Source organism: Syngnathoides biaculeatus, chromosome 5 (assembly GCF_019802595.1).
Source record: "Syngnathoides biaculeatus isolate LvHL_M chromosome 5, ASM1980259v1, whole genome shotgun sequence".
In the NCBI taxonomy this organism is placed as follows: Eukaryota; Metazoa; Chordata; class Actinopteri; order Syngnathiformes; family Syngnathidae; genus Syngnathoides; species Syngnathoides biaculeatus.
In genome coordinates, this window is record NC_084644.1 from 750,036 (window position 1) to 775,152 (window position 25,117).

The 25,117-nt window shown below is 51.4% G+C and overlaps 2 protein-coding genes across 3 annotated transcripts; both read right to left on the reverse strand.

The window, feature by feature from the left end:
- Nucleotides 1-1,100: 1,100 nt before the first annotated feature.
- On the reverse strand, nucleotides 1,101-18,589 carry baz1a (bromodomain adjacent to zinc finger domain, 1A). 2 transcript variants are annotated; one of them, XM_061820326.1, is made up of 28 exons: nucleotides 18,098-18,588; nucleotides 17,719-17,849; nucleotides 16,821-17,099; nucleotides 14,962-15,105; nucleotides 14,785-14,886; nucleotides 14,636-14,723; nucleotides 14,437-14,553; nucleotides 12,893-13,066; nucleotides 12,463-12,558; nucleotides 12,223-12,361; nucleotides 11,544-11,675; nucleotides 10,596-10,916; nucleotides 9,741-9,906; nucleotides 9,566-9,669; nucleotides 9,009-9,109; nucleotides 7,635-7,873; nucleotides 7,297-7,517; nucleotides 6,995-7,125; nucleotides 6,817-6,917; nucleotides 5,386-5,486; nucleotides 5,090-5,172; nucleotides 4,842-5,006; nucleotides 4,534-4,769; nucleotides 3,627-3,719; nucleotides 3,457-3,545; nucleotides 2,998-3,182; nucleotides 2,831-2,918; nucleotides 1,101-1,938 (listed from the first exon to the last, which is right to left on the reverse strand). In XM_061820326.1, exons 2-28 carry the CDS (start codon nucleotides 17,829-17,831, stop codon nucleotides 1,748-1,750), a joined length of 3,999 nt encoding a protein of 1,332 aa, XP_061676310.1. In that variant the 5' UTR covers nucleotides 17,832-17,849; nucleotides 18,098-18,588; the 3' UTR covers nucleotides 1,101-1,747. The 2 variants fall into 2 exon arrangements, with proteins under 2 accessions (XP_061676310.1, XP_061676309.1); XM_061820325.1 differs by having other exon boundaries at nucleotides 14,785-15,105; nucleotides 18,098-18,589.
- A 1,566-nt stretch (nucleotides 18,590-20,155) lies between these two features.
- Nucleotides 20,156-23,851, reverse strand: LOC133501182 (cofilin-2-like). The gene is made up of 5 exons (XM_061820722.1): nucleotides 23,812-23,851; nucleotides 23,403-23,698; nucleotides 20,923-21,191; nucleotides 20,481-20,557; nucleotides 20,156-20,398 (listed from the first exon to the last, which is right to left on the reverse strand). Exons 1-5 carry the CDS (start codon nucleotides 23,834-23,836, stop codon nucleotides 20,253-20,255), a joined length of 813 nt encoding a protein of 270 aa, XP_061676706.1. The 5' UTR covers nucleotides 23,837-23,851; the 3' UTR covers nucleotides 20,156-20,252.
- Between the last annotated feature and the right edge of the window lie 1,266 nt (nucleotides 23,852-25,117).

Sequence of the window (25,117 nt, forward strand, 5' to 3'; positions counted from 1 at the left end):
CAGTTCACTGGATCAGGCCTGTCGGACTCAAATTTAGTTCGAGACCACATTCACCCCAATTCAGGTTCATTGTAGGCCTTGTTTGGGTGCCAATACGTCATGACATCAGGACCATTAATTCTGTTGCATATCACAAGAACAAGCAGAAATGAGTTCTTTTCATTTAGGGATCACATCCATCCATTTTCTGGGCCGCTTATCCTCACAAGGGTCACGGGAATGCCGAAGCCAACCCCGGCTGTCATCGGGCAGCAGGCGGGGCACGCCCTCAACTGGTCGCCGGCCGATCGCAGCGCACACGAAGACAACAGCCGCGCTCACAATCACACCAACGAGGCAATTTAGAGGGTGCAATGAATGTTGCGTGTTTTTGGGATGTGGGAGGAAACCGGAGTGCCCACCCGGAGAAAAGCCACGCAGGCAGGCACAGGGAGAACACGCAAACTCCACACAGGCGTGGCTGGGATTTGAACTCCCAACGCTTCGCAGGGTGTGCCACCGTCCCACCCTAGTTTAAGAGATTCCAGTGGATGTAAAGATCCATCCCTCCGTTTTCTGTACCATTTATCACCGTGCGGGTCGCAAGCGTCCCGGCGTCCGTCCCATCGACCTTCCCGCGAAAGGCGGGCTGCACCCTACACTGGTCGCAAGCCAATTGCAGGGCACATAAAAACTAACGAGGACTGTGACTGGATGTCACATTCTGACAGATTATAAGAACCTTGGACAAAAAAAAAAAAAAAAAAAACAAAACACAAACAAAACAAAAGCAGCATCACAGTATTTTAATTCCACCTAAAAAAAAAAAAAAAAATCTTTTGTGAAAAATCTGGCCGAATAAAACATTTTTCCATTGAACACAAACCCTGTTTTTAAATAGAGAATATGGTGGGGCAGTGGGTGACTGGTTAGCACATCATCTCCCTCACAGTTCTGAGGACCAGGGTTTGAATCCCGGCCAGCTCGTTGCTAAAATTGCTTCAGATACCAATTTGTGATTTTGGTGGTTTGTTGCCAAACTGCAAATTACTTGGCCACATGCGTGAAGGTGCGCTTGATGGACGAGATCAACGCAATACGTCATTTCATTTAAAAAAAAAAAAAAAAAAAAAGTTTTATTCTCACAACAAGTAGGCTGGACAATGCAGTAAGTCATAAATAAATAATAAGGGGAACGAGCATCAACATCGAGCGACACCCCTGAAAGAAAATGAAAGGTAGCGTTGTCACCAACAATGCTAAGCTAAGCTAAGCTAAGCACCAGGATCCTTCCTAAGAACGTAGACCAAGTTTTCAACACACCGAGACGAGCTCGTCGCAAAGACCAAATGGAAAAAAATGCCCAACACGTGAGGACTATTTTAACAGCGGCACGCACGACTGACAGTTCGTGTCGTTTCTCCTTGTTTTGGAAAAAGTAGACAAGTCAAACAGGAAGTGGAAAAGAACAAGGAATTATATCCGTTTGGCAGTCGGCAAAATCACTTTTTGCCTTTTTGTCATCCCTGAGAAACAAAAGACAGGAAGGCGTTTGTTTGGTGTCAGTGCAAAAACATTCCACGGTTTTGTTGCCGTTGCGGGAAGTGAAGTCACCACAGGAAGTCAACACCCTCAACATCAGCAGGTCAGAGGTCAGTAGTTTCAACGAGGCGAGGCGGTGCAAACAAACCAGTCGAGTTGCGACGACCTCCGACCCCTAGGTGTGTGTGTGGGTGGGGGGGGGGGGGGGGCGACGACGACGACGACCTCAGAGGCGCGCTCGCTTGGCGGGCGGCGTGGCCTCGCCCTCGACGGCGTCGTGCTCCGTCAGGCCCAGCTTACTCAGCTGGGCGCGGAAGAACTGCTGCAGCCGCAGGCCGGCCTTGGCTTCGTTGCTGTGGCGAGCGTTGTACCGAAGGCAGTTGGAGAACATCAAGTTGACGTCCGAGATGAACGCGCCTGCGCGCACAAAGACAGAGAAAGCCCATCAAGGGGACTCAAGGAGAGGTCGACGTTCCTCGCCCGCTTCATTCCTTATTTGAGAGCCGTTTCTGATTGCGGTCACATCAGACCTGATCTGACCTCACTCAGAATTCGCACCGTCTGGCACTTGACGCGCGAGGTCGGGAAGGGGCACCGTCGGCGCAAAAATGGCCCGATTGTCTTTGCGGACGCGGCTTGAGTCCCGATTGGCTTTTCGCGCTGACCAGCGAATCAGAACGAAACGCTTCCTGCTTGTGCTTTTCCCAAATACAGACGAGATTGTCCAATAACGGAAGAATCCCTTTCGATTGGTAGCAATTTTACTTTTGCCCCTGGTTACATCCTGGTCACAGTTTTTTTTTTTTTTTTTAAATGACGACACATTTTCTTACATATCCACCATGGCCGGCATGCTTTTTCTTCCAGAATCAAACAAAAATGCTGCATTTTAGTTTCAAACGGAAGCAGGATCCCGTCTCGGTGGGTGAAGTGCGTCAATTCGCGCCGACTTCCACTAAAGCGGCTGGTTAGCGATAGCTGGCTAGCTCTCAATCAATCATTTGCAACAATGTCCTTCATCAATCACGGAACAGATTCATCTGCCGCACTCGCACTGGCGAGATTCGAGTCTACGCGAGACCACTGACCTCCGTGAAGCGTGACTACACCTGCGCAAATGAGTAGTCAGTCAAAATAAGGACAGAAGTAAACAAAACTGTTGTTTTCATTCAAATGTGCAACATGATTTTTGGATTGTTTTGGATCCGGAGCAGATTTTCAAGTGAAACCAAATTGCCCCGCATACGTTGGTAGCGCTCTTGCTGCAAAAAAATATCGAGTTGTGAACGAGTGAGTCAGATGACGAGACCTGTGTTGAGGTACTGGCAGTTGTTGACTTTTTCTCTGATGGTGCTCAGCGCGATGGGTTGGGTGATGATGTCATAGTAGTCGGGCACCTGCGCAAAAGAGCGAGACGGGAAGTTGCGCGGCGACGCCAGGGCGGCAGGCCCGCGGGCGCCCGGCGAGCGGGCTGACCTGCGCGCGGGTCACCAGCTTCATGAAGGGCCAGCTGTCGTCGTGGCGAACCAGCTCCACGATCAGGACTTCGCACGCCGACAGCTCGTGGACGCCTCGGATCCTGCTGGATGAGCGGCGGTTGCCGGGGGGGCGGGACGGAGATGCCGGGTCCGGCCTGCGGGCTCGAGGCGCCGGCGGCGCGTCTGCGGGATGAGCGTGGGGGGGGGGGGGGGGGGGGGGCGTTAACGCTCGTCGGTCCACCTCTTTGTTGCCGAAGAAAAATAACTAAAATGCATTTCGTTTCATTTTCAGATGATTTGATCTGTAAACGTAAAGACTGCGACTGAGGCGAGGTTTTCAATTATTGGAAGTTATGAGAATTGTTCTGTTCACAATAAAATGTCTTTCAGCGTTATGGTGGTCCTGAATTTGAGCCAGGAAAAGGCTTCACACGTCATCTTATTTCTCCGAAGGTACCTGCGCCAGGCAGCCTCTTGCGAGCCCCCGACCGCTTGTCGCCGTCGTCGGCCTTGGACTGCGGGGGCGTGGCCTTCTTACCCGATGACCTGAGAGCAAAATTGCACGTTAGCAAAAAGTCGGACCGTGGCAAGCGTTCGAGCGACTCCTCGTTAAAGAAGGAGACTCACTTGGATGCGCTTTTCCCGGTTGACGGCGCGGCGTTCCTGGCCGTGGCCTGACTGGTCTTGGCTTTGGGGGGCGGAGCCTGACTCTTCTTGGTACTGAGCGGGAAAAGTTGGCCCTTGTCAAAAGTGGCTAATAAGCTAAGCACAGCGGCAGACAAAAGCGGCTCGCGACCTCGTACTGATGCCGAGCATCGGCCTCACCTGAAGGTTCTCAAAGTATAAGCATTCCAACCAGTATGTACCTTTGGCTCTTGTTCACGAATGAGGGAAGAAGAGAGATCGACAGGCGGTTCATGGTCCATTTTGGTAAAGAAGGAGCTAACCTCGAAAGGCAAACCTCTGTTTACCGGTTGAGCTACGTTCTAAAAGGACAAGCGGCCGAAAGGAGTTCCCTCCCTCGGAGAGCGCGCGAGAAGCTCGGTCGGTCGGGCCGGGAGGGGCTCAATGGCGAGCCGTTGCTCCTCCGCATCGAGGGGAGCTGATACGGTTGCTAGCCGGACGCCTCCCCGGTTGTATTTCTTTCCGTCTGCGTCCAATCCGCTGCGCTTGCACTCAAACGAGGACGTGAAGCGGCTTCATTTTGCGTTTTCCACCCAATCAAAGTTAGCTGAAATGAACGCGATCAAATCAAGATATTGCGCCTCAAAATTGTGCAGATCCTCCCAATTCCAGCCTGTCTTCATTCAATATTCTCGAGATTTTTGTGGCATTTGCAAGCGAGGGCTTGGAATTTGAAAGAAATCTTTGCACAAATTCCTGATTAAAAAAAAACCACAAACCTTCTGCACCGGCAACTTGAATTCATTTTGATTGAATAGAAGCAAGTTTAAATATTTCTTCTGATCCCATCCATGGATAAATATTATAAAAAATAAAAAAAAAAGTAACGATAGAAGCTCTCCCAACTGACCTCACAACAACTTTGGGTTCTTCCTCTTCTGACTCCTCTTCATCATCTTCTTCTTCCTCCTCCTCCGACTCGTCCTCCGCAGACTCTTCTTCTTCTTCTTCTTCTTCTTCTCCCTCTCCCTCATCCTCATCTTCATCTTCCTCCTCATCCATTGAAGAATGCTGGCGAGAAGGAAGGCGGCCGGATCTCTTTTTGGGCCGACAGTCGGGACAGAACCAGTCGCCCTCTGGAACGCTCTGCGGGGCAGAGGGAACCGTTAGCCCTCTGCTAACGCCCATGAAAACTTTCTCCAATTGGTTTCTCTCCACCTTAAGGCGGGGCCTGAGGCAGCGGGTGTGATGTCCGCGGTCGCAGCCGTCGCACAGCAGCATGTTGTCGGCGTCGCCTTTGCGGCGGCACACGCGGCAGCGGGCGTTCAGAACCGAGCGGGACCACAGTATGCTTCGCTCCAGGATGGACAGGTGAACAAAGACCTGCCGGCGTAAACGCAAAAGCACGGTAGCGATGCAAGACGAGCCAGTCGAGGGCTGGGCGGGCATTGGGGTGGAGCCGCTACCTGAGACAGACTAGAAGACGACAGCAGAGATTCTCTCCAGCGCTCCAGCACGGACTTCATCGTACGGACGCTGTCGCTGCCGTCTGACCAAAAGGGGGGGAGAAAAAGTAAGTGAACCACCGAGAGAAAGTCAAAGAAAAAGCAAACGCAAGAAGACTAGGCAAGTTCAAAAGAGTGAAAGAAAACAAGCAAAAAGCTTCAAACTTCATCAGGAAAAAGAAAGACCGACACCACTGACGGCTCTTTAGAACGTGAGCAACGTTCCAATGGTCCCGACTTGCAACCTTGCGACCTACCGAGTGGAGCTTTGAGGAAGCGTCTTTCGATGCCGCGCTCGACGTGGGTCAACGCCTGAGCCAGGCTTCTCACCGCCGCCATCTTGTCCGCCGTCAGCGGCCTGCGCGGAAAGACGCGGCCGCGCGTTAGCAACTCGCCGGGGAGACGTTCGGCCCTCGAGGGGCCCGCGGGACCCTTTGTCGACGCATCTTCGGACGTGTCGGTTTTCATTTCATTCCGGACCGTTACAAATGTTTTCATGCCCGTCTGTCTCATACGCTTTAATTTTGGAGCATAGACTGTTAAAAAAAAAAAAAAAAGGTTGGATCAAGTGACATTAAACACAAAGATGAGCTCAAAAGGAGCGATGAGAAAACGGACAAAACAACCAATTGGATACGTAAAGTAACCGGGAAAGAAAAAAAAAAAGTTGCTTTAGTCATATCAATAAAAGCAATTATTCAATCAAAGTGGAATCCACTTTGTCCTGTCTGTACTGCAAATGCTGTCAAGAGTACAGTATTTGTTTCCCCACCAAACGCATTTCGCGGCGGTTCTCCGTCCCGTCCCGTGCCGGCCCGGCCTTCATTTTTACCTTCCCGCTGTGCACGTCTTGACCTCTGAGGGGCAGCGTCAGCACACGCAACGTTGGAACAAGGCCAGTAGAAGAAATCACCGGACGACGCGTACAGTAAACCACAAACTAATTGTGCTATTTCCTGTATTGCATTTTTGCATTTTATTTTGAGAGCGCCAACAGTCTTCATTCACTTTGTTAGCTTTGAGCGAGCAATTTTTGTCAACAAATGAAAAATCTGCAGTACGCGAAGATTCGACGAAAGGGAATGATTTTGTTCTGCAATAAACTTCAACTGGAGTGTCACTAAACGACTTGACGCTAGCAAGATTCAATCTGTCTCCTCGCTAGTATGTTGACAGCTTAGCAAATTGTCGTCGCCGTCGCGCGGCCGGACAGAAGCGCCACGGCGCAGCACGGCTTGTAGGAGAGTCCGATCCGATACCTTAATTTATTGACATTTTTTTTGCGCTGACATCGGAGCAATTTCTGCTCTCAAAGTTCACGCTCAAACTCTGTCGCCAGACTCATCTCTGCCTTCGCCTTGATACTCATCCATATTTCTTCGTATCCTTCTGTACATCACATGCATCAATGTGTCGATCTCTGACTTTCTACTCGTCTTTTACTAGAGATTCTCACTCGCGTCGAATGTCTTGATCACACTTTCCGTTTTCGCACTCGTCTGTCTTGAAATTATGTCCATAACCCGTCAGTCTCACTCTCCAGACTTCTCGAGTTCCTTTTGTGTCCGCTCATCATCTTTCGTGGCCAAGTTTGTCGAACCACAGAATTAGAATTGCTCCGTGTCTCCGTGTCTTGTCCCCGCCACGCATCTACCGCAACGATATTCTGTCTTAAAAGCCGTCCGTACCCGTCTGTGGAGTCCACCTCGGTGGCTTGGCTTCCGTCAGGACTCAGCAGCCGGTAGTTTCCCGCCTCCACCGCCGCACGCCACACGTTTCTCTCCATCACCTGGAAGCGAGTCGCGCCGGTGCGAGCGCGCCATGATCAAGCTGCGACGTCGGCGCCGGGAGACCGACGGGACCTACCTTGAGCGTTCCCAGAGTGCCTTGGTGGATGCGGTCCTCGATGTCCAGCAGCAAGTCTCTCAGTCTGACTTCCATGACCGTCTCGGCTGCGACGGTGCATTCCGGGACGGATCGGGAGGACTCGGGATCATCTGGACAAAAGGGGACGATAAGCGGGGTGTCGCACAGTTCGGAGGGAAGGTTCGAGTCCCCAGGAATGCGGTTCTAAGCAAGTAGCGATGCCACGTCGACACAAAACGAAATCAGGTTGGACCCCGCCGAGGAAAAGGGCCGCCAAAGGATTCACGCCACGGGCGTCGTACCGGTGCACGTGTACTCGCTGCGCTGGCAGGCCTGCAGAGCCTCCTGCAGACGCTCGCGCTCCTGCAGCAGCGCCTCCTTCAGGCCGCTTTCACGATGGCCGCGCGGGTTCAGCGCGTCCATTAGCTGGTCCAACTCCTCCACCGAGCTGTAGAAGAACCACTGGTTCGGACGGTTGACGGGCGGGCCGCAGGGACGCAGGGGGGCCGGGCTCGAGCCGACGCTGCGGGGACGAGAAGCCAAATCGAAACCTTGTCAAACATTCGGCATCTTTGCCAAAGTTCTTTTCTGCGAAGCTACTCGGACTTCCGCCACGTGCGCCTCGACGTTTCCGGCCCACCTTCCCTCCGCGGGCTCCTCCTGGACATGCTCGCCGTCCTCCATCTTGGTGGGGGCGTGTTGGGCGGGCTTAGGACGGGGTTGCAGCATGTCCTCCGTCAGGCCAAAGCTGTCCTCCTCCACGAAGAGCGCAGAGGCCGAGGGGAGGAGCCAATAGCGGCGATAGAGGCGGTCCCGGCCCAGCGGGTGCAGGCTGGTGCACGCCGCCGCCTTCTGGATGCGCTCTTGGAGCTCACGGACCTGCACGGGGGGCGTGGCGAAAGGCACCCGACTAAAGTCGGCTAGCGGCTTTTTCACACAACGGTCGGGTAAGACTCTGATGCTACCGGCGTGACGTCAAATATGGAATTTTTTTTTTTGTGGGGCTCGGGGGGGGGGGGGGGTGAGAGAACAGTTAAAAGGTACAGGCGCGCAAACGCAACTTCAGTTCGCTTTGGCATGCACGTGACTTTTGGTTGCATTCCTTACATTTGTTTTTACGTCTTTTAAAAGTGCTTAAAAAAAAATTGTGCCTTCCTTTGTGGGACTGGAATGGATGGATTGAATCCTGCCTTGCTGTAAGCCAATCAGAGGCAGAGTAGCCTGCTGGACTCGATGCGTTTTCACCGTTGCGCTAACAAAGCCGGACGGACGGAAAGCGGTTGACTGTATTCGGCAGGCCCGGGACTCCGCCAAACGTTGCGCGATCATCTGGGATGATGTCGATTGTGCAAATGTTGCAGATACTTCTCAGGCACGGGGGAGGCTACTGTTGGTCAACAAAGGATGTGAAGATGGCACAGGGTGGGGAGACTACTACATAGTGTATGGCGATTGCACGACTAATGACTAATATACCATAATTGGCTTCTCCGAATGTATAATATATCATAATTGTCTCGGCAGAACGCGACAACATACTCAAAACAAAAACAAATTGGCAGCGGAATCTGAAGTTGTTGAATGCCTCTAGTGGGCCTGAACGCCTTTTTTACTCTCGCTCGCAAATATTTCGGACCCGAGTCGAGCCTCCATGACTCTTTTCCATAATTTCATTGTGTCACTCATCAGCTTTATGAATATGATTTTTTGATCCATTTCAATTATTGTTCGACATTGCAATCGTAACGTTCTTTACAATTCAAAGTTAGGTTTTCGTACAAAGGATGTACTTCAATTATTTATTATGCTAAATGGAGTTTAAAAAAAAAAAAAAAAAAGGTATTTTATTTTTTGGGGGAACTTTTGCATCTGAAATTATTCGCCATCATGGCACGACTGAAACGATGTAGTGCAGAAGGCACAAGCGGGAAGCCAACTTTGGTGGGCAGCGCCAAAGCGAATAAAGAGAAAGACGCTTTTGGTGAAGTGCCACCAACGCTGGCTGGCATCTCACCTTCTCCTGTTCTGCCAGCAGTTCCTCCTCCGTCAGGCTCGTGGGGGGGTCTGCCGCCGGGACGTTGGCATCCGAGGTGCCGGGCCACTCTTTGACTTCGGCTGAAATCCAGACAAACCGTCAGTTAGGGATGGGCCTTTGGGCCAAAACTACGCTTTTGATTGATGCTGCAATCAAAAATCCAAACAGGATTCAATGACCAAAATTTCATGAAAAAAAAGAACAACCGGGAAATATATCAGAACTTTGAAATAGACTAAACAATAAAACGATCTGAAATAGACCAAATTTAGACACGACCTAGACGGCATTCAAAGAAAGTGTTGGAATTTGTATTTTTCAAACTTTTGTTTTGTTTTGTTTTTGTGTGTGTGTTGCTCCAGCTTCCAAGAGTCTCTCTTGGCTTCCAAACGGTGTCGGTGTGGACCCCGCTTGATTCCAACGTCAAGCAACGGCAAATGTTTTATTTGCTAACGCTAACGCTCCGCATCAGAGTCGTCCTACTCAATGCGAAGGGAGCGGAAGGGCCGAAATGGGACTTTTCTGGACTCTCTCACCTCTGCTGGCGTCAGGTTGCGATGACTGCTGGACTCCGGGACCCTCCTTCATCTTCAGGCGCTGCTCCTGCTCCCGCAGGCGTTCCTCTTTGCGAAGACGCACCCTGGGGGGGAGGCGACGTACGCCCGTCACGGCGGGCTTCCCGCGAGGTCGGCGGCGCCGGCGCGCACGTACCTGCGGGCCGCCTCTTCGCGCTCCCTGCGGTGTTGCTCGGCCCGGAGCTCCCGGAGCTCCTGCCTGGCGGCGCGTTGCTCCTCCACGCACTCTTCGATCAGATCTCTGCTTGATGCCAACGTCAGCAGTTTGCCCGCCAGCGCCTGCAAGATGCTCAGCTTCTCGCCTGAACACAACCACACGAACGCAGACGACGCTTACGTCCGATCAGAGTCGACCGGTGGCGCTGCTCTCCCGTTGGCCGTCGCCCAGCATCTTCCTAGCATCCCATTGGTTAGGAGGGATGTCAGCCATTATTCGTGATGCTCGTCGTTTTCCCTCGGACACTCGAGCGTCCCCGAATCACGCGCAAACGCACGTTGGTAAAATACAACTTTTCAATTGTGTTTATTCATCTTCCTTCATAACGGGCCCCACATTATGTACTTTGAATGTTTTTTTGTTTTTTTTTTTTCTCTCTCAGATGCGGGGGCTCGGACCGGATTTGGCTTATTTACGTGTAAAAAGCGCTTCTACTTACGGAAAATATCACGTAACGAAACGACTTCATTCCGTGAGTAGAGGAACGACTCAATCCGACCGCCAATAAGGTTATGGGAAAAAAACCAAAACAAAAACATTATCAGCACCGGAGACGAGACGACACAAAGTTCTCGGATCAGATGACAAGACAAATTTCCTTTTTTGCGATTGGACTATGTCAGACTAGTGCAATAAAATTGTGTATTTCAATTCCATGGCAACGCATCGCATTTCTTTACGATCTGTGGGCTTTATCCCGCGAGCTCAATTGCAAATACACGAGCGGAGCGCGACGCGACCCGATCGTTAAGCAGTCGTGCGCGACGGCCTCACCTGGCGACAGGTCGTACACGGCCGTGTAGGCCAGCCTGCTCATCAGCGCCGGTCGGGTCGAGCGGAGCTCCACGCACGGGTCGTCGGCGGCCGCGAACCCCCCCTGCTTCTGGTAACGGAACCTGGCGTTGGCGTGGTTACAGTCGGCGCCGGACGCCAAGATGTGCAGACGCAGGATCTCCGACAGCGTGCAGCTGTCCAGGTCCACTTCCTGAAGACCGCAGCCCAGATGGAGCTGAGACCAGCCGGCGGCCGACGACACGGCGGCGCTCTCGGCCCGGTCGGCCCGCTCGCAGTCGTCGTCCGGGGCTTCTGACGGTTCTGGCGACACAGTTGAAACTGTGATTTCCGAACACCGCCAACGCATTTGCCGGCCAAAAAACATATAAATAAACGATAAATGATACACGTTTGTTCAGCGGAACAATTCAGAAGGTGAAGGTATGCGACGCGGCTCTTTGGGTGCATTTTTGAAAGACAATACGACAGAAAAAAAAAAAAAAAAAAAAATGAATGATGAGTTGAGTTGATTCTGTGAACAAATTGACTCGGACATCAATCTTCCCCACTGATGCATTTTCTTGTGTGTTAATAAAGAAACAAATAGGACTGTAATGTTTAAAAACATAACGACTGTACATGATGTAATATTGGTGTGTTGAAAGTGTGCCTATGAGGGGCGTGGCCTAGTGAGAGCCATCTGAGGCCGTCGTGTATTTGTGCGCATTTGCGCTTGTCCTGTTCAATAAACGGCGACCGACCGCAGCTGGCTTTGCCCGCCTACATGCCGGCGCATTCCGCCACTCGAGTTGCATCTTATCTGAACCTCAATTGGAAGAAACAACTTGGAAGTCCGGTCACTGGAAAAGTCCAGGCCCCACTTGATGTGCTTGGGGTCAAGTCAAGCGACACTGGAGTAAAAACTGTACTTGAGCAAGTTCTCCTCACCTTCAGGCGCATCTTTGGCCACCTCCTCTCGCTCCTCATCCAGAGCTTGAAAGATGGCCGTGATGAAAAAGAAGAGCATCTCACACAGAGGACCCTCGGGGTCCGAGCCCACCAGGGCCTCCTCCAGAACCTCTGCAAACCGAGAGAACGAGTCACCACCGAGCTTTTCGGATGGACGGGACCATTTTTCGCCTGTCACATCCCTAACAAATACGACATGACACACTGAAGTAACCAACAAAAGTTGCCCATATGGGAAAACTGTCCAAATGTACTAATTTTACAAAATCAGAAGGTCATATTTCTCTAAAAATGGAAGGACAAACATACTTCGTTTCACTGATGAGGAACTCTGTAAGCCGCAATATTTGGTTCTCACAAGGGTTTCAAAACTATGCAAGGAGTATATTTTAATTGTTGATCTGCATGTGGTGCTACACCATTGGCAACACATGTAACTACACCGCCATTGCTGTTTTCTCATTAGCCAATTTGTGGCGATTTTGTATTAAGCGGGGCGTGTTTAACAATGTGCAATTCTCTTTGTTATTCATTCAGTTTGACAGCAAACTTTTTTTGCAACAAATCCTCACGAGTTGGAAGCTGTGAAGTTCGCTGCCGCCATCTCACACTCGCAACTCAAGACAGAAAATCAGTCCGGCAACTTCGCTCTTCTTACCGAGAGAGACTCCGTCCGGGAATTCATCCTTGAGTCCAAAGTCCTCCCCGAAGGCCCGCAGGAACTCCAGGACCATCATGGCTTCCCCAAAGAGCTCGGCCGGCAAACGAGTCCTGACGGCCGTCGGAGCGGGCAAGTCCTGCGGGGGGGCGGGGAGTCAAAGGAGAATGCGAGGATGGGGCGGCGCCGGCGGCGGACGAGCCCGCCCGGCGAAGGCGGCGGCGGCGGCGGTAGGCTGACCTTCAGGTCTTCGCACTCCATGTCCTCGCGGGGTTTGTTCCACAATTTCAGCCTCTCTGCGTATTTCTTCTTCTCCTCCTTCAGCTTTTCACGCTCCTGCAAAGATCCGAGTGAGATACTTTGAACTGTTTTTAACAAGAAGGCTTCAAAATTCATCCTCATCGATCTCTGCAACAACAGGAAAGGTTGGTGAGAGTTTATTTTTGCTCCACGGTTGCAATTTTAGCTTCTTTTACCCCCATGTGCTGTGAACGACTGTCTTCCATCACAAAAAAAAAAAAAAGGGGGTTATTTTTAACAGATTGCTTTTTCCTCGTGGTTTAAAAGGAGCTCAAACGTTTCAGCAATTTCACTGAACTGGCCCACCTGCCAGTTACTCATAAAACATTTTGAAATGAAAGTGAAGGCCAAAAGTTTGATCGGGACTCACCAGCTCCTTCTCCTGCTTCCTGCGCTCCTTCTCTTCTCTCCTCTTCCGCTTCTCCTCCTCCTTCAGCTTGTGGCCCCCCTCGTCCCTCCTCAGCTTGGCCTTGGCCACCATTTCCTCCTTGTGCTGCAGCAGTTTTTGCTTTTCCTCGGCCGCCTTCAGCGCAGACGTCCCCGCCTGACAAAAATCGAGACACTCTTATTAAAGTGTTCTGTTTTGTTTTGTTTTTTTCCCCAACACATCAGTATTCAATCTCTAATTTTAACGACTCTGATGGGGTCAAGGAATTTAACGAAACCAAAAAAAAAAAAAAACCCCCCAAAAAAAACTGAAAAGACGTGTAGGCAAAATCTAATTTCTGTTCAGGAATAAATGAGGACAGCCCACATTCTTTAAAGCTTAAATCGGTTTCAATTCCACACAGCCGGATCCTGGCGCTGGACAGAATCCGTCATGAATTGGTTGGGACTGGTACACCAGAGAGTGCTGAGCGACATGCGAGACCATCCCTTAAAGGACCAGTAAGCTGAAGCAGAACTGGACCCCCATGCATGCAAGCATGACGACTCTAAAGGAACTTGCTGAAAAGAACCAAGTGGAGAGTTCTGGAACAGCAAAGTCAAAACCCAAAACGGATACCCGCTGAGATGCTCTGGGGAGACCTGAAATCAGGTTACAAGACGAGTCTTCGTGAGGTTCTTTCAAAGGCGGGGACGCCGAGCATCAGGGGTCGCAGTAACAACCCGCATTTGTCGTCTCTTGCTCAACGAGGAAAAGAACGCTCTTTACCTCCAATTCGATGACTTTGTAGCCCACAGATAACTTGAAACGTTAGAAATGCAAACATTTCTTCATCTATAACTGAATATTTCATTCTCAGGATGTCATTTGATGGTAGCGTCTAAGCCGCTGGTCTGAGAAGTTAGTCTGTATCAGCGGTTGGTCGGGTGGTCTTCGTACTCGCGAGCGCCGCTCGTTGGTAATCAGTCCGTCTTAGCGACTGATGACTGATTTCGTACTTAGTTGGTCTTAGTCGGTTTGTCTAGTAAAGTGTCGGCCTCAGTAAATCGCTCTCGATATTGAGTCCGTCCAGTCGACCGTGTCGGCTTCTCCGAGATTGGGCGGTTCACGACGGGGGAGGCCGAGGCTTGCTCCAGGCCTTCCGGGGGAAACGCAGAGCAGCCGCGGGTCGAAGTCTCTCCGCCGTTTGCCCGAGTCCCCTCGTGTCCAGTTTAGGAGGAAGCTCACCTCAGTAATGCGGGTTTGCAGACGCATTGTCTAGTACTTGGCTTTGTCTTCGTGAGAGGTTTTAGTTGGTTTTCCATTCTAGTACCGGAACTACGCCAACCTCGCAAGTCAGTCCAGGTCAGTCTTTGTCGTAACTCGGGCGGTAGTAGTCGTCAGACTTAGTAGCGCGTCTGTCAGTGTCCTTAGCGCAACTCTGAGGCGCCAAGGAATTAGTCGGTCTCAGCGGTTCTCCGCGGTCCGCCTTCAGGTCGCTCAGTCTTGGCAGTCCCGAGCGCCGTTCCCGTCCAAGTTCTTCTCACCTGCGCCGGTGAGCCGCGCCCCGCCATCTTGACGCTGCACGGGAAGCAGGGAGGCTCATCCGGAAAAAAGTGGGAGAAGTTCTCCTCGGACAGCCGGTGCTTCGCCACGCTAGACGCCTGCCGTGCGGAGAGGAAATCACGTCAGAGCAGGCAAAGCGTCGCGCTCATAAAAGTTGGGAACGCGCGTCGAGCGCCTCACCTTGAGGCGAATGAGGCCGTTGTCGGGCTCGCAGTGCTGCTTGAGGAGCAGCTTGAGACGCTCGCGGGACATCACGTTCTGCCTGCGACTGAACACAGCATCAGACGGACGCTCCTCGCCAAAATACGCAAAGATGAGGCGCGCGTCACCTTATCTGATTGGCTCTAGCGATGAACGGCTCGCCGTGGCCGTCCTTCACCATCCTCATCTCGTACTTGAACACCGACGGGCTTAGAGGCTTCTTTCTTTTGCTGTTTACACACACACGTGGGTCACGTGAGCCACCCATCCACATGTTAGGACTTTGCAATGTCATGAACTTTGACCTGCTGGGACTTTCGAAGGCAGCGGCGTCTTCGTCGTCGCTGATGACGATGGTGTCGCCGTCGGTAGACTTGTGCCCGTTGACAGCCGGTGCGCCGCTGGCGCTGGAATGTGGCGAGTGGACCCGAAGGATCTCGCAAGTGTGTCTAAAAAGTTTGGCACGTGCAAAAAAAAAAAAAAAAAAACTCATTTGCACACGGAAACTAACGCTGAGGCAACGTGTAACCTTTACAAGTGATGATCCTACACGTCGTATCTGTGACTTTGAACCTGCGGGGCCTGGCCAGGGAGTCACCGAAAGGGAACGTAAAGTTGGCCGCCGTTGTGAGCTCGGGTTAGCGCTTGGCTCTCAACTGGCTAACTGTTAGCTAGCCCGGACATCAGTTGTGCTCTTGCAGCCGGTGTACGTAGACGCTTATTCTGGCTCAATGTCAACGTGCAACGCAAAATGTATCGCAAAGCAGCCCAAGACCAGCGCCACTTTTTCTGAACTGCTGTGCTACACACTAAACTTCTCCCGTTTCAGGTCAGTCCGGATCACTTCAAATAGTTCATTTGGTTAAAGGCCACAATAATGAGAGAGAACTTTACATTCTTTTCTTTGAGGTCTAAAGTTGACATTGGTTTCCTTACGATGGGCTCGCATTGACTTTGAGCTGCATGACGTGGCTGAAACGATCCTCCTGACAGAACGAGCTGAGTCAGGTTTCTCGGTCGCCTTGCTCGCAGACGCCTTTTCAGATCTGCCCACAAATTTTCTGTGGGATTCAAACCAGGGCCACTCCGAGACATTGACTTTGTTATCCTCAAACCGCTTTTGAAGCATTTTGCCAGCATACTTCGGGTCATTGTCCGTCCGGAAGACCCACTTGGGGCAGGGTTTTAGCTTCCCGGCCGACGTCCGGACATGTTGTCTTCACATCTCTTCGGAATTTCTTCTTCACGGGATTGCTCCAGTTCCTACTGCAGCCCCAAAACATGATGCTGCCACCACCGTGGTCTGGTGTTCTCAGGTCTACAAGCTCCCCCCTTTTCCCTCCAGATGAAACATCGGTCATTATGGCCAAACAAGTTCACTTTAGTTTCATCAGACCAGAGGACAAGTTTCCAAAAGTGAAGATCTTTGTCTTGGTGTCATTTTGCACGTTGGAATCTCGCTTTTTTTTTTTATATTCCTTTAGGAGTAATGGCTTCATTCTCTGTGACTGGCCTTTTTGCCCATGTCGGCGCAGGACCCGTTTCACTGTGGTTAATGACATCTTCACAAGGTCTTTAGCGTTTAGGAGAGCCCGCCTTCTTCCTGAGCGCTGTGACGGCTGAACATATTTTTAATTGCGCACAATTGTTTGAACGGATTAATGGGACTCCATGACGCAGCTGGAAATTACACCCAAGGATGAGCGAGACTTGTGGGACGCCTCGATTCTTTCTTTGATTTTCAAACACGGAAGCAGAGTGTTTCAGGTGAGCCGTCTATTAAGTCACATGTCGGCTTCCACAGCCATGACCTCATCATCTGGGCCTCCCCACGTTCTCTACGGTCACAAACTTTTGACCTCAAAGAAAATAATATAAGATTAAACAAAATTCACTCATTTTAGTGATCCGGACTGACCTGAAACTGGAGAGATATTTGACTTTAGACAGTAAGCTAAAAAAAAAAAAAAAACGTTTTGAAGAGCGTATGCAAACTTCTGGCTTCCACTGTACGTCATACCAGAGCGGCTTAGTAGACTCCAGGAGACCAATTCCTTATTTTTGATATACTTGGCCTGAATAAAAGATGATTCGGCTTCTGATTGAAAGCCCCGAGTACTTTCAGTTGAGCTCCCTTGAGCAAGACCGGCCCCCCCAGTGGTACCTGGCCCCGTTGCGTAAACTGACATCCACCGTCTCGCCGGGGAAGAAGCGCCCCTTAACGAAGGCGTAGACGTCCTCGCAGAGCTCGCTTAGGCGGCCGCGGCGGCACAGCGCCGCCAGGTGCAGCAGCGGCCTGAGCAGCACGGACGGAAAGTTCCGGAGGTTCTGTTTGGCCCGCCGCTCGCTCTCCACCGCCTCCAGGTAGGTGAGGCCCGCGCGGCCCGTCAGGGCGCAGCTCCACACCAGGCTGTTGCACAGGATGGTCCGCTCAAAAAATTCTCTGCGGGGAAGAGGACCGTCATCAAAACTTTGAAGGGTCAAGGGACCAAAACACACTCACACACAAGAGGTCGTCCGGAAATGTACGCTTCAATGACCAGATCTTCTTCTTCTTTTCCTTACGGCTTGTCCACAGCGTGTCATCTTTTACCATCTAAGCTTTAATGACCGACCAGACGGTGCTTGGAAAATGTTCATCTGAACGAGCCGCGTCAGCCATCAAGTTTCCATTCATTCACTGCTCACCGAAGTTACAATGAAGCCAGCGGGCCAGTGGAAGAAAAAAAGTGCCCTAAAGTCTTTTATTGTCGTTTAGGGAGGGAACGTCTCCAAGGCGCTTGGCCTGTTAGCAGCTAGCGGCTAAAAGCAGCCAACAAGTGACAACCAAGCCACGAGCGAAGTCGACCAACTGTACAACTAACCGGCCTCGAGTGTCTCCACGTAAACACGCAAAGACATTCATGGCCAGACTTAAGTCTGTGGTGGTGGTGGTGTTGTTGTTGTTGTTGTTTAACGACTTTTTGGGGAAGTTTGTCGTGTCGTGACGTGACGTCACGTCACGGCGCCGGTCTCAGGTGATGTCGGTGGACGCGAGTCCGGCCGGGACAGGTGAGACTCACTCGTAGCTGCGGAAGATCTCGTGCGTGATGCGGCAGAGGAAGACCTCTTCGTCGGGGCGCAGGTCGGCCGGAGGATCCTGGCGGACGAAGGCTTTCCTGTGGAGGAGCGGCATGTCGAGCAGCCAGCCGCTCTGGAACAACAACAACAAATAAAATTAAAAAAAAAAAAAAAAAAAAAAAAGGGGGGGGGGGGAGTCAGGAGCCAAGCGGTCAAGTCAGCCGAACTCGCGGCGGGGACTGTCCCCGGCCCTCCGGGAAGCATCTCGACGGCTCTTTTGTTAACTCGCCGGCCGCGTGGAGGCCAACTATTCGCTGCTCCTCTCTCGTTTCAGAGTGACCCGATCGAGCCCGGAAGAGCTCCCCGCGGCACCGGACTCACCTGTTCGTGCTCGTTAAAAGAGCGGAGGTTCGGTTCTGCCGCTGCTGCTGCTGCTGATCCCGTGCTTGTGTGCGAATGTGTCCGTATGGCGACGCCGGATAATCCGCGACCGTCCCGGGTTGAGCGGGCTCGCTGGCGGCTTTCTGAACCAACTTTGCATCCACTTCACTGACTGGAACGGAGCTCGGATATCTGCGTACGGCCTGCGTCGCGTGACCGCTCGCGTGAGGACCAAACGCCTCTTTGGTTCAAAGCAGTGACGGGTTTCGCGGCGACTTTTGTCACGCTTTACTTCACATCGATTTAAGCCTTTTCACCTCCGGCGCGACCTCCTTAACTGTACTCGAAACCTCGACAAACGTTATTTGGCTGGAATTGAACAGTTGATGCGGCTGTTATTTTGCAAATGAGAAAAGGTCTTCAGGAAACCGAACATCTGATTATTGATAGTCAGACGTTCACGACACAAGCTCTCAATGAATATCTTTTATGAAAAAATAAATAAATAAAATAGTTTCTCCGAGCCGTTGAGTCTTATGAACGCACCACGTTGCATGTTCAGTAGGCGGGATTTACGCGCCACTCACGGCCGCGATTGGTTGGGCGCGCTGCCATTCAAGAGCACCAGCCAATGGTTGCTCGGGGAACCGCGCTCCAGAAGCAACTGCGGCTGTGCGTCGGTCCGCACCACGCGACGCTTTTGAGCGTCATGCCGACTGTGACGGGAAAAACCGGGGAGGGCGAAATCGTCAGCACATTTGCTGTGTTTGGCAAGAAAAGTCAAAAGACCACCGATGCCAGCTCATTGAGCTGCTTAGGTTGCATAAAACTTCGTACAATTACCACAAGATAACTGTAGTTCCCTTTCAGTAAAAATAGTATTTTTTTTTGTTTTCTATACCGATGACAAGATTTATTATTGATAAGAAACACTTTGACGTTGACAGAACAGTAACTGGTGACAATCGATGGAGTAATGAGCAAGTTACAACTTCTTTTCAGTGTTCGTTTTACGGGAATCTGGACCTTTCCAACATGGCCGGTACATTCGCACGTTTGTTAGCCGGCCTGCTAACTTGTCTATATCGCTGAAAGAAACAGGCTTCTGCTGGTGACGTCGTAACCGGCCAGAGAGGCGCGGGAATGGCGTAACTGAGTTCCCGCCACTTCGACTTTTCTCACGACGGAAACAACATTTAACTATCCTGTAATAATCTTTCCAAGATGATACTTTTATTTTCGACACATTTGAACTCCATTTTGGGGCATTCAACTGAGCTTCCCGGGTTGACCCCACGCGGAAACTTCGGTTTCGAGCAGGCACGCGATTGCTATTTTGTGTCATTTTTTTTTGTTTGTTTGTTTTTAAATTTTGCATAGATTACGTGAAAGTCTGCAAAATGTTAGTACCGGCAAAAATCGGAAGAGGCCACCATATTTAGCGATCACCTTTTTGCCCGCCGGGCCTCCAAATTGAAGTTCCAAGGTGGCGGACGCCAGCAGCTTTGGCACGTTTGCCCTCCCCGACCGAGTTTTTGTCAACTTGCTGGATTGCGGCTTGTCATGCGTGAAACCAGAAGCGGCCTTCAATTTCTGAGGGAGGTTTGGCTCATTGCAAAAATGCTTCCGAGGAGACTGGAGGGCTGTCGCCGTCAAATAGGCCATGGAAGTGACCGATCGTGATTTGTTACTGTTAGATGACGAGACGAGACGAGACGAGACGAGAGGAGGTGATTTTGATCTCCGTGACCTTTTGGAAACGTGACGAGAACTTCGTCCCACCAGAAGGTTACGACTTTGCTAGCCATGTTCAAAAATAAGATGTTTGGCCGCAAGTCATGATTCTACTTTCCATAAATTGACGACAGTTGAACTAGAAGCAGATCTTTGTCAATCTTTCAAAACGAGACATAAGTCACAAAATCAATCCAAAATCGGAAAGTAACTCTCTGGAGCGACAATCAAACTCGCTGTTGATTCATTTGATGTCTCTTGGGTTCCGTTCAAGTCCAAGTTTTGTTGGAAAGGTCTTTTTAAGACAACGCGCTCCAAACGAGATCGTTTTAACTTGCCAAGTTTTATTGGAGACAAAGAGGCGGGATCTGTAAAGCGGGCGGGGAGGCAGAAACCAGGCGGGACGCGAAGCCGCGGGCTTCTATTGCCGCGCCGCCGTCTGACGCGAGGACGACCCGCCGCACAGCGTCCGCCCCTCCACCTCGATCACCGTGCCGCTCAGCTTCTCGGCCAGTCCTCGGATGTCTTTGGCCTCCTCCAGGTCAGTCAGCTGCCACTCGGGAGTAACTGAGGAGGAGAAGGGAGGGGACGGCGGTCACGTGACGAGACGCGGCGGCGGCGAGATGTGCGCGTTGACGCCGCGACTCACTTTGCAAATCTTTCTTGAGGGCGGCCTTGGAGCTGGCGTGGACCATCTTGCATTTGATGGGAGCGTCCTCGGGAGCCCTGCGCCGAAACAAAGCGGCAAGTCACGTCGACGTCGCGGCGCACGCACGCAGGCAGGCCCTCGCGCGGGCGCGCTCCGACCCCGGACCCGCGGTCTCGGCTCTTGCCGCCCAAATGAGCCGCTGCTCGCGTCAGGCGCGGACCTCGCAACGAGCCGGTGGTCAAAGCCAATCTGGAGTCGATTAAATACAGATTTTGCTGACGAGCTTCTAAATCGAAATGACCCAAGTCCGAGTGGTCCCACGGGGGCTCAGAAGTGGTCGTAATGTCAAGTCTCGCGAGGCTCAAAACATCAAACGAGCGTCGCGCTTTGGGGGAGGGACAGCGACACGTTAGCATTAGCATGTTAGCACCCAGACACCCACCAGGAAACGAAGACCAGGCACGCCTTGTCGCTGGACTCTTTGGTCTTGTAGGCCACGTCGAAGACTGCGTATCGGCAGTCTTTGACTGGTAGCATGCTGATGAAGGTGGCGTACGGGTCGCAGTCGTCAGCCATGATCTGTTTTTCCTTCTCCACCATGATCCTCTTGCGGTCGTCGCTGACGCGGAAGAAAACCACCTTCAGCTTCTTCTTGAACTTGAGCTCGTCGTACGTGCAGAGAACCTCGTCCTCCACGGTCACGCCTGATGCCTGTCCACAAGGGCGCAGTTACCACGGCAACCCAGACACCCCACAACAAAAATTGCTGCAAAAGAAAATCGGGGGGGGGGGGGGTGGGGGGGGGTCGATTTTCTCCAAAACAGACGAGCTTCTGTCGGAGTTTGATTTTTGCTCAAATTCTGGCGCTGGTGCCAGGTCAGGCGATTCGATAGGAGCTGAATCGGCGCGACAATGGGGGGGGGGGGGGGGGGGCCAAAAATAAATGAAGATAAATACAAACATTGCAATAAATACTGAAAGAATTCAGGACTGAAGTGACTAGAAATACTCCTGATTAAATATTAACATGCATTTCATGACTCTTTGCCGGTCATATAGTGCAAAACCTCCACCTGCCGGTTTCAGCGCTCGAGGAACGCCGACAAACGGAGCAGTCGGGGGGGCAGGCAACCGGTGGGCGGGGGGGGAATCTTCATTCCTTCATTTCAGTCAGCCGTCCCCGGATGAGCGCTTTCGTTTTTGCTCCCGCTCGGTACGCGGCTGGATCCGTTGGAGTGGGCAGCGGCGGTCCGAGCCTGAACGGCGCCCTACACGAGGACCCCCCCCCCCCACCCGCCACAAGTGCTGCGCTGTTGCGCATATCAAAAAGTGCCATTGTGAGCAGGATATGGCGCTGCTGGACACTCGCAAAAAAAAACCATTTTTTTTTTAAAGATACGATAAGGGCGATTCATCATTTTTTCAAGATTCAGGAAACGTAAGCTACAAATGTTCTGCGGGGACTGTGAACTCAACTCTCATGACAATCGGCAGCATTTTGGCAAAAAGTGTACCAAAAAAAAAAAAAAAAGCTGCAGGCTGAAGTCAATTCAAAAACAAAACAGCTAAAAACCAAGACAAGTACACTTTTGTGCGCTACAAACAATTGCATAAGTTTGACTCTGCTAGCTGAATGCTAATGCTAAAAGGAAACATCACTGACATGCTAATGCTAGCATTAAGGAGTGTGACAACCCTGAAAGATATTAACGACACCCACAGTTTTATATTCTTTGTCCTCTGCAGAGAACGACTGCATTTAGTGGCATTGAAGAGCTGAGACCTGTGTGGGGAAAAAAAAAAAAAAAAACAAACACTGCCCCCAGGTGGCCAAAGAGGGCAAAACAGAAGAGCAGCATGTTGGCTTTTTTTTTTTTTTTTTTGTAGTCATGTTTTTGTAATGCACAATAAGACTGAGAACTAATTAAAAACGTCACCAAATGCTATTTTAGGGGAGGGTTGGCTAATGTAGACCAAGTTTCTGGAATAGTCTGTGTACATCCGATGAACTTAAGGCTTGGTTTCAGCACGCTTTTGTTGGCACGAGTTGCGACATGCCCGCACCTGGGATGGCCGCAAGCGTCAAATTCTCGCAAGTCATCATCTTAACATGTCGCACTTCCTTCATTTATGGGTGTGGGCGTGCGAAGATAAAAGTTTTATGAACATATATCGCTGGGTACTGCAGTTAATCTGTTACATTGATTTTAGGATGAAAAGGTACACGTAGCTTTAGCTTTCACTTGAATACGTTTGTTGTAACTTTTACTCGGTTCCGTCGAGCGGCGCCTCGCTTGCTACTTTTTTTTTTTTTTTAACTTTTGTTGGCGTCGAGGGGAACTTTTCAAAACGACTCATTTGTCCAAAATAAGGACTACATGATTATTATCATCATCATCATCATCTCCGCCCCGTGACGCTGCTGCGCCGTTTCAAGAGTGTACACGGAAGATGATTACTTTGGGCTACATTTAACCGTGTATTTTTTTTTTTTTTTAATAAAAGTGATTTTGTTGAGCAAGCGTCTGAATTCGTTGATTATTTAAAATTTGTCCGCTTGAGGTTCGCGCTCGGATTAAAAACAAAAAATAAACGTCGGAGATTACTCAGCAGTTCCTACTCGAGTATTTATTCATTTTTATTTTTTGACGTTGCCCGCGGATTCGGTTTTTGCTTTTCGACGCGTCGACGGTAGCGTAGCTGGAGTCCGATTCGCGGACCAGGACGAGAAACGGGCGGCGGCGGCGCGTCACGTGAGCATCCCGCCGAACCAGTTCGAGCTTCTCGGGCGAAGCTAGCCGCTCGTTAGCTCGAGCTAACTCGAAGTGGTTCGAGCGGCGCGAGGCCGCCGGCTTCTTTTTCGAAAGCGTGCCGAGTCCCCGAGAAGTCAAACACCGCCGACCGCGGAGAGGCCCGACTCACCATGTTGTCTGCTCGCGGGTACTGACGACGCTTTTGCTGCTGTGGCTTCCGAAGGCGCTCGCTCAAACCAGGAAGTCTTTTGTGGTGCGCGTCTACGGGCGTGACCTCGCGGCTGCGGGGTGTGGTTTTTTGCAGCGGAAGGGAAAGGCTACCTGCCCGGCCTGCGAGGACTTGCGGCCCGCGCCCCTCCGCCCCCGCCTCCGCCTCTCTCCCGAACAGGTCCGACCGCTCGAACCGAGGGTCCCGGGCGGGGGGGGGGGTGACGCGACGCCTGCCACGGCTTGTTGACGTTCGTCCTGCGCCACGGCAAAGGGTTTGGGTTAGGGTTGCGTCACGGTTGCAATTCCGAGACCTCTGGTTTTTGTGCTCCCTCGCGGTTTTTCTGTCTGTGCGTGCCAACGTGGCGCACCTGAATGCCAAAGGCGATCAGTCATCGTCTTCAGATCATCTTTCGCACTTTGGAGCTGGAGCGTGCGCCAACCCGTTTGCAGGAATTCATTCCACTGCGGTCCTGAGGTCGTCTTGTTGTGACGACCCCCACGGCGTCCCACCCGCACCGCTCCGAATCCCAAATTGTTCTGTGGCTGCTTTTGAAAACAGGCTCGTCCTGAGGGTCGGTCACCGAACGGGCGAGGAGGAATATCTGAGCGTCCTCAGTGAAGAAGCCAACTCCATCTATCCATTTTCTTCGCCGCTTATCCTCACAAGTGTGGCGAAAGTGCTGGAGCGGCTACACCCTCAACTGGTCGCCAGCCCGTCGCAGGGCACTTACAGACTACGGTCGAGTCTCCAAAGAATGTTTTACCTTTTTTTTGGGGGGGGGGGGTGTGGGAGAGCCCGGAGAAAAGCCACGCAGGCACGGGGAAGAACATGCAAACCCCACACAGGCGGGGCGGGGATTGAACCCAGGGACCTCGGGTGTCGGTGTCACATCGAGACCAGAAATATTGCGGCCGCGAGACTTTCTGAGGCCGGTTCCGCTAACCTCTTCCTCAATCTGGTGGATGTGCACAAGAGCAATAACGTTGCGTGAGAAGGGGGAGGAACCGGTCCATAAACGCAAGGAGAGTTCTGATGTGTAGTCAGGACTGTGGCGGACGTGCTGAGACACAAGACGGATTCGAAAGCAACCATTCGACAACAATTCTAAGCCGTCCACAAAAATCTCCTTTTTGCTCGGAAACTTCTGTGTCTGCTTGGCGGAAAAACTAAAGAGTCAACTGCTTCCTGTGGTCGCTTTTGGATTGAAAGCGCCAAATATTCTGTGGGTGTCTAACAGGGTCCGGAACAGAGTCAGTGGATCAGAACCACGCGTGGGAAAAAAAATCCACCTCAACTTCTAATAATTGACCCCTCCGTACAGGGCACTTAGCCACGCCCCCTGAAGCGACGTCACGCCACGTGCGCTGACGTAAGACAAACAGTAAAAATGGCAAATACAATACAATAAATACATTCTGCTTCTGATTTCATTCAATCGTTCACACTTAGCGGTGTTATGCTAGCGGAGAACGTCTCATTCATTTATACGAGACGTGGATTAAAAATCAAATTTAGGGCATACCTTGGTGCAAACATGTGCGTTCCGGTTGATATTAGATGGATTTAGTTGATGATGCGGTCTTCCACAAAGTTAGATCCATCGAAGGCATTTTTCGTACCGGGTCTTCGGTTTTGGAAAGGGTACGAATGGAACTCCACCGACTGGCCTTTCG

What these genes read in the sequence shown, in the direction of transcription:
- baz1a (XM_061820325.1), bottom strand. Translation starts at nt 17,831, where the DNA reads ATGCCGCTCCTCCACAGGAAAGCCTTCGTCCGCCAGGATCCTCCGGCC. An exon ending in ACGGCCTCATTCGCCTCAAG is followed by an intron (nt 14,554 to 14,635) that starts GTGAGGCGCTCG and finishes TCCGCACGGCAG; the next exon opens with GCGTCTAGCGTGGCGAAGCA. An exon ending in ACCGGGAAAAGCGCATCCAA is followed by an intron (nt 3,546 to 3,626) that starts GTGAGTCTCCTT and finishes TTTTGCTCTCAG; the next exon opens with GTCATCGGGTAAGAAGGCCA.
- LOC133501182 (XM_061820722.1), bottom strand. Translation starts at nt 23,836, where the DNA reads ATGACTGATCGCCTTTGGCATTCAG. An exon ending in ACCCGCGAGCAGACAACATG is followed by an intron (nt 21,192 to 23,402) that starts GTGAGTCGGGCC and finishes CCTTGTGGACAG; the next exon opens with GCATCAGGCGTGACCGTGGA. An exon ending in TGCCTGGTCTTCGTTTCCTG is followed by an intron (nt 20,558 to 20,922) that starts GTGGGTGTCTGG and finishes GTTTCGGCGCAG; the next exon opens with GGCTCCCGAGGACGCTCCCA.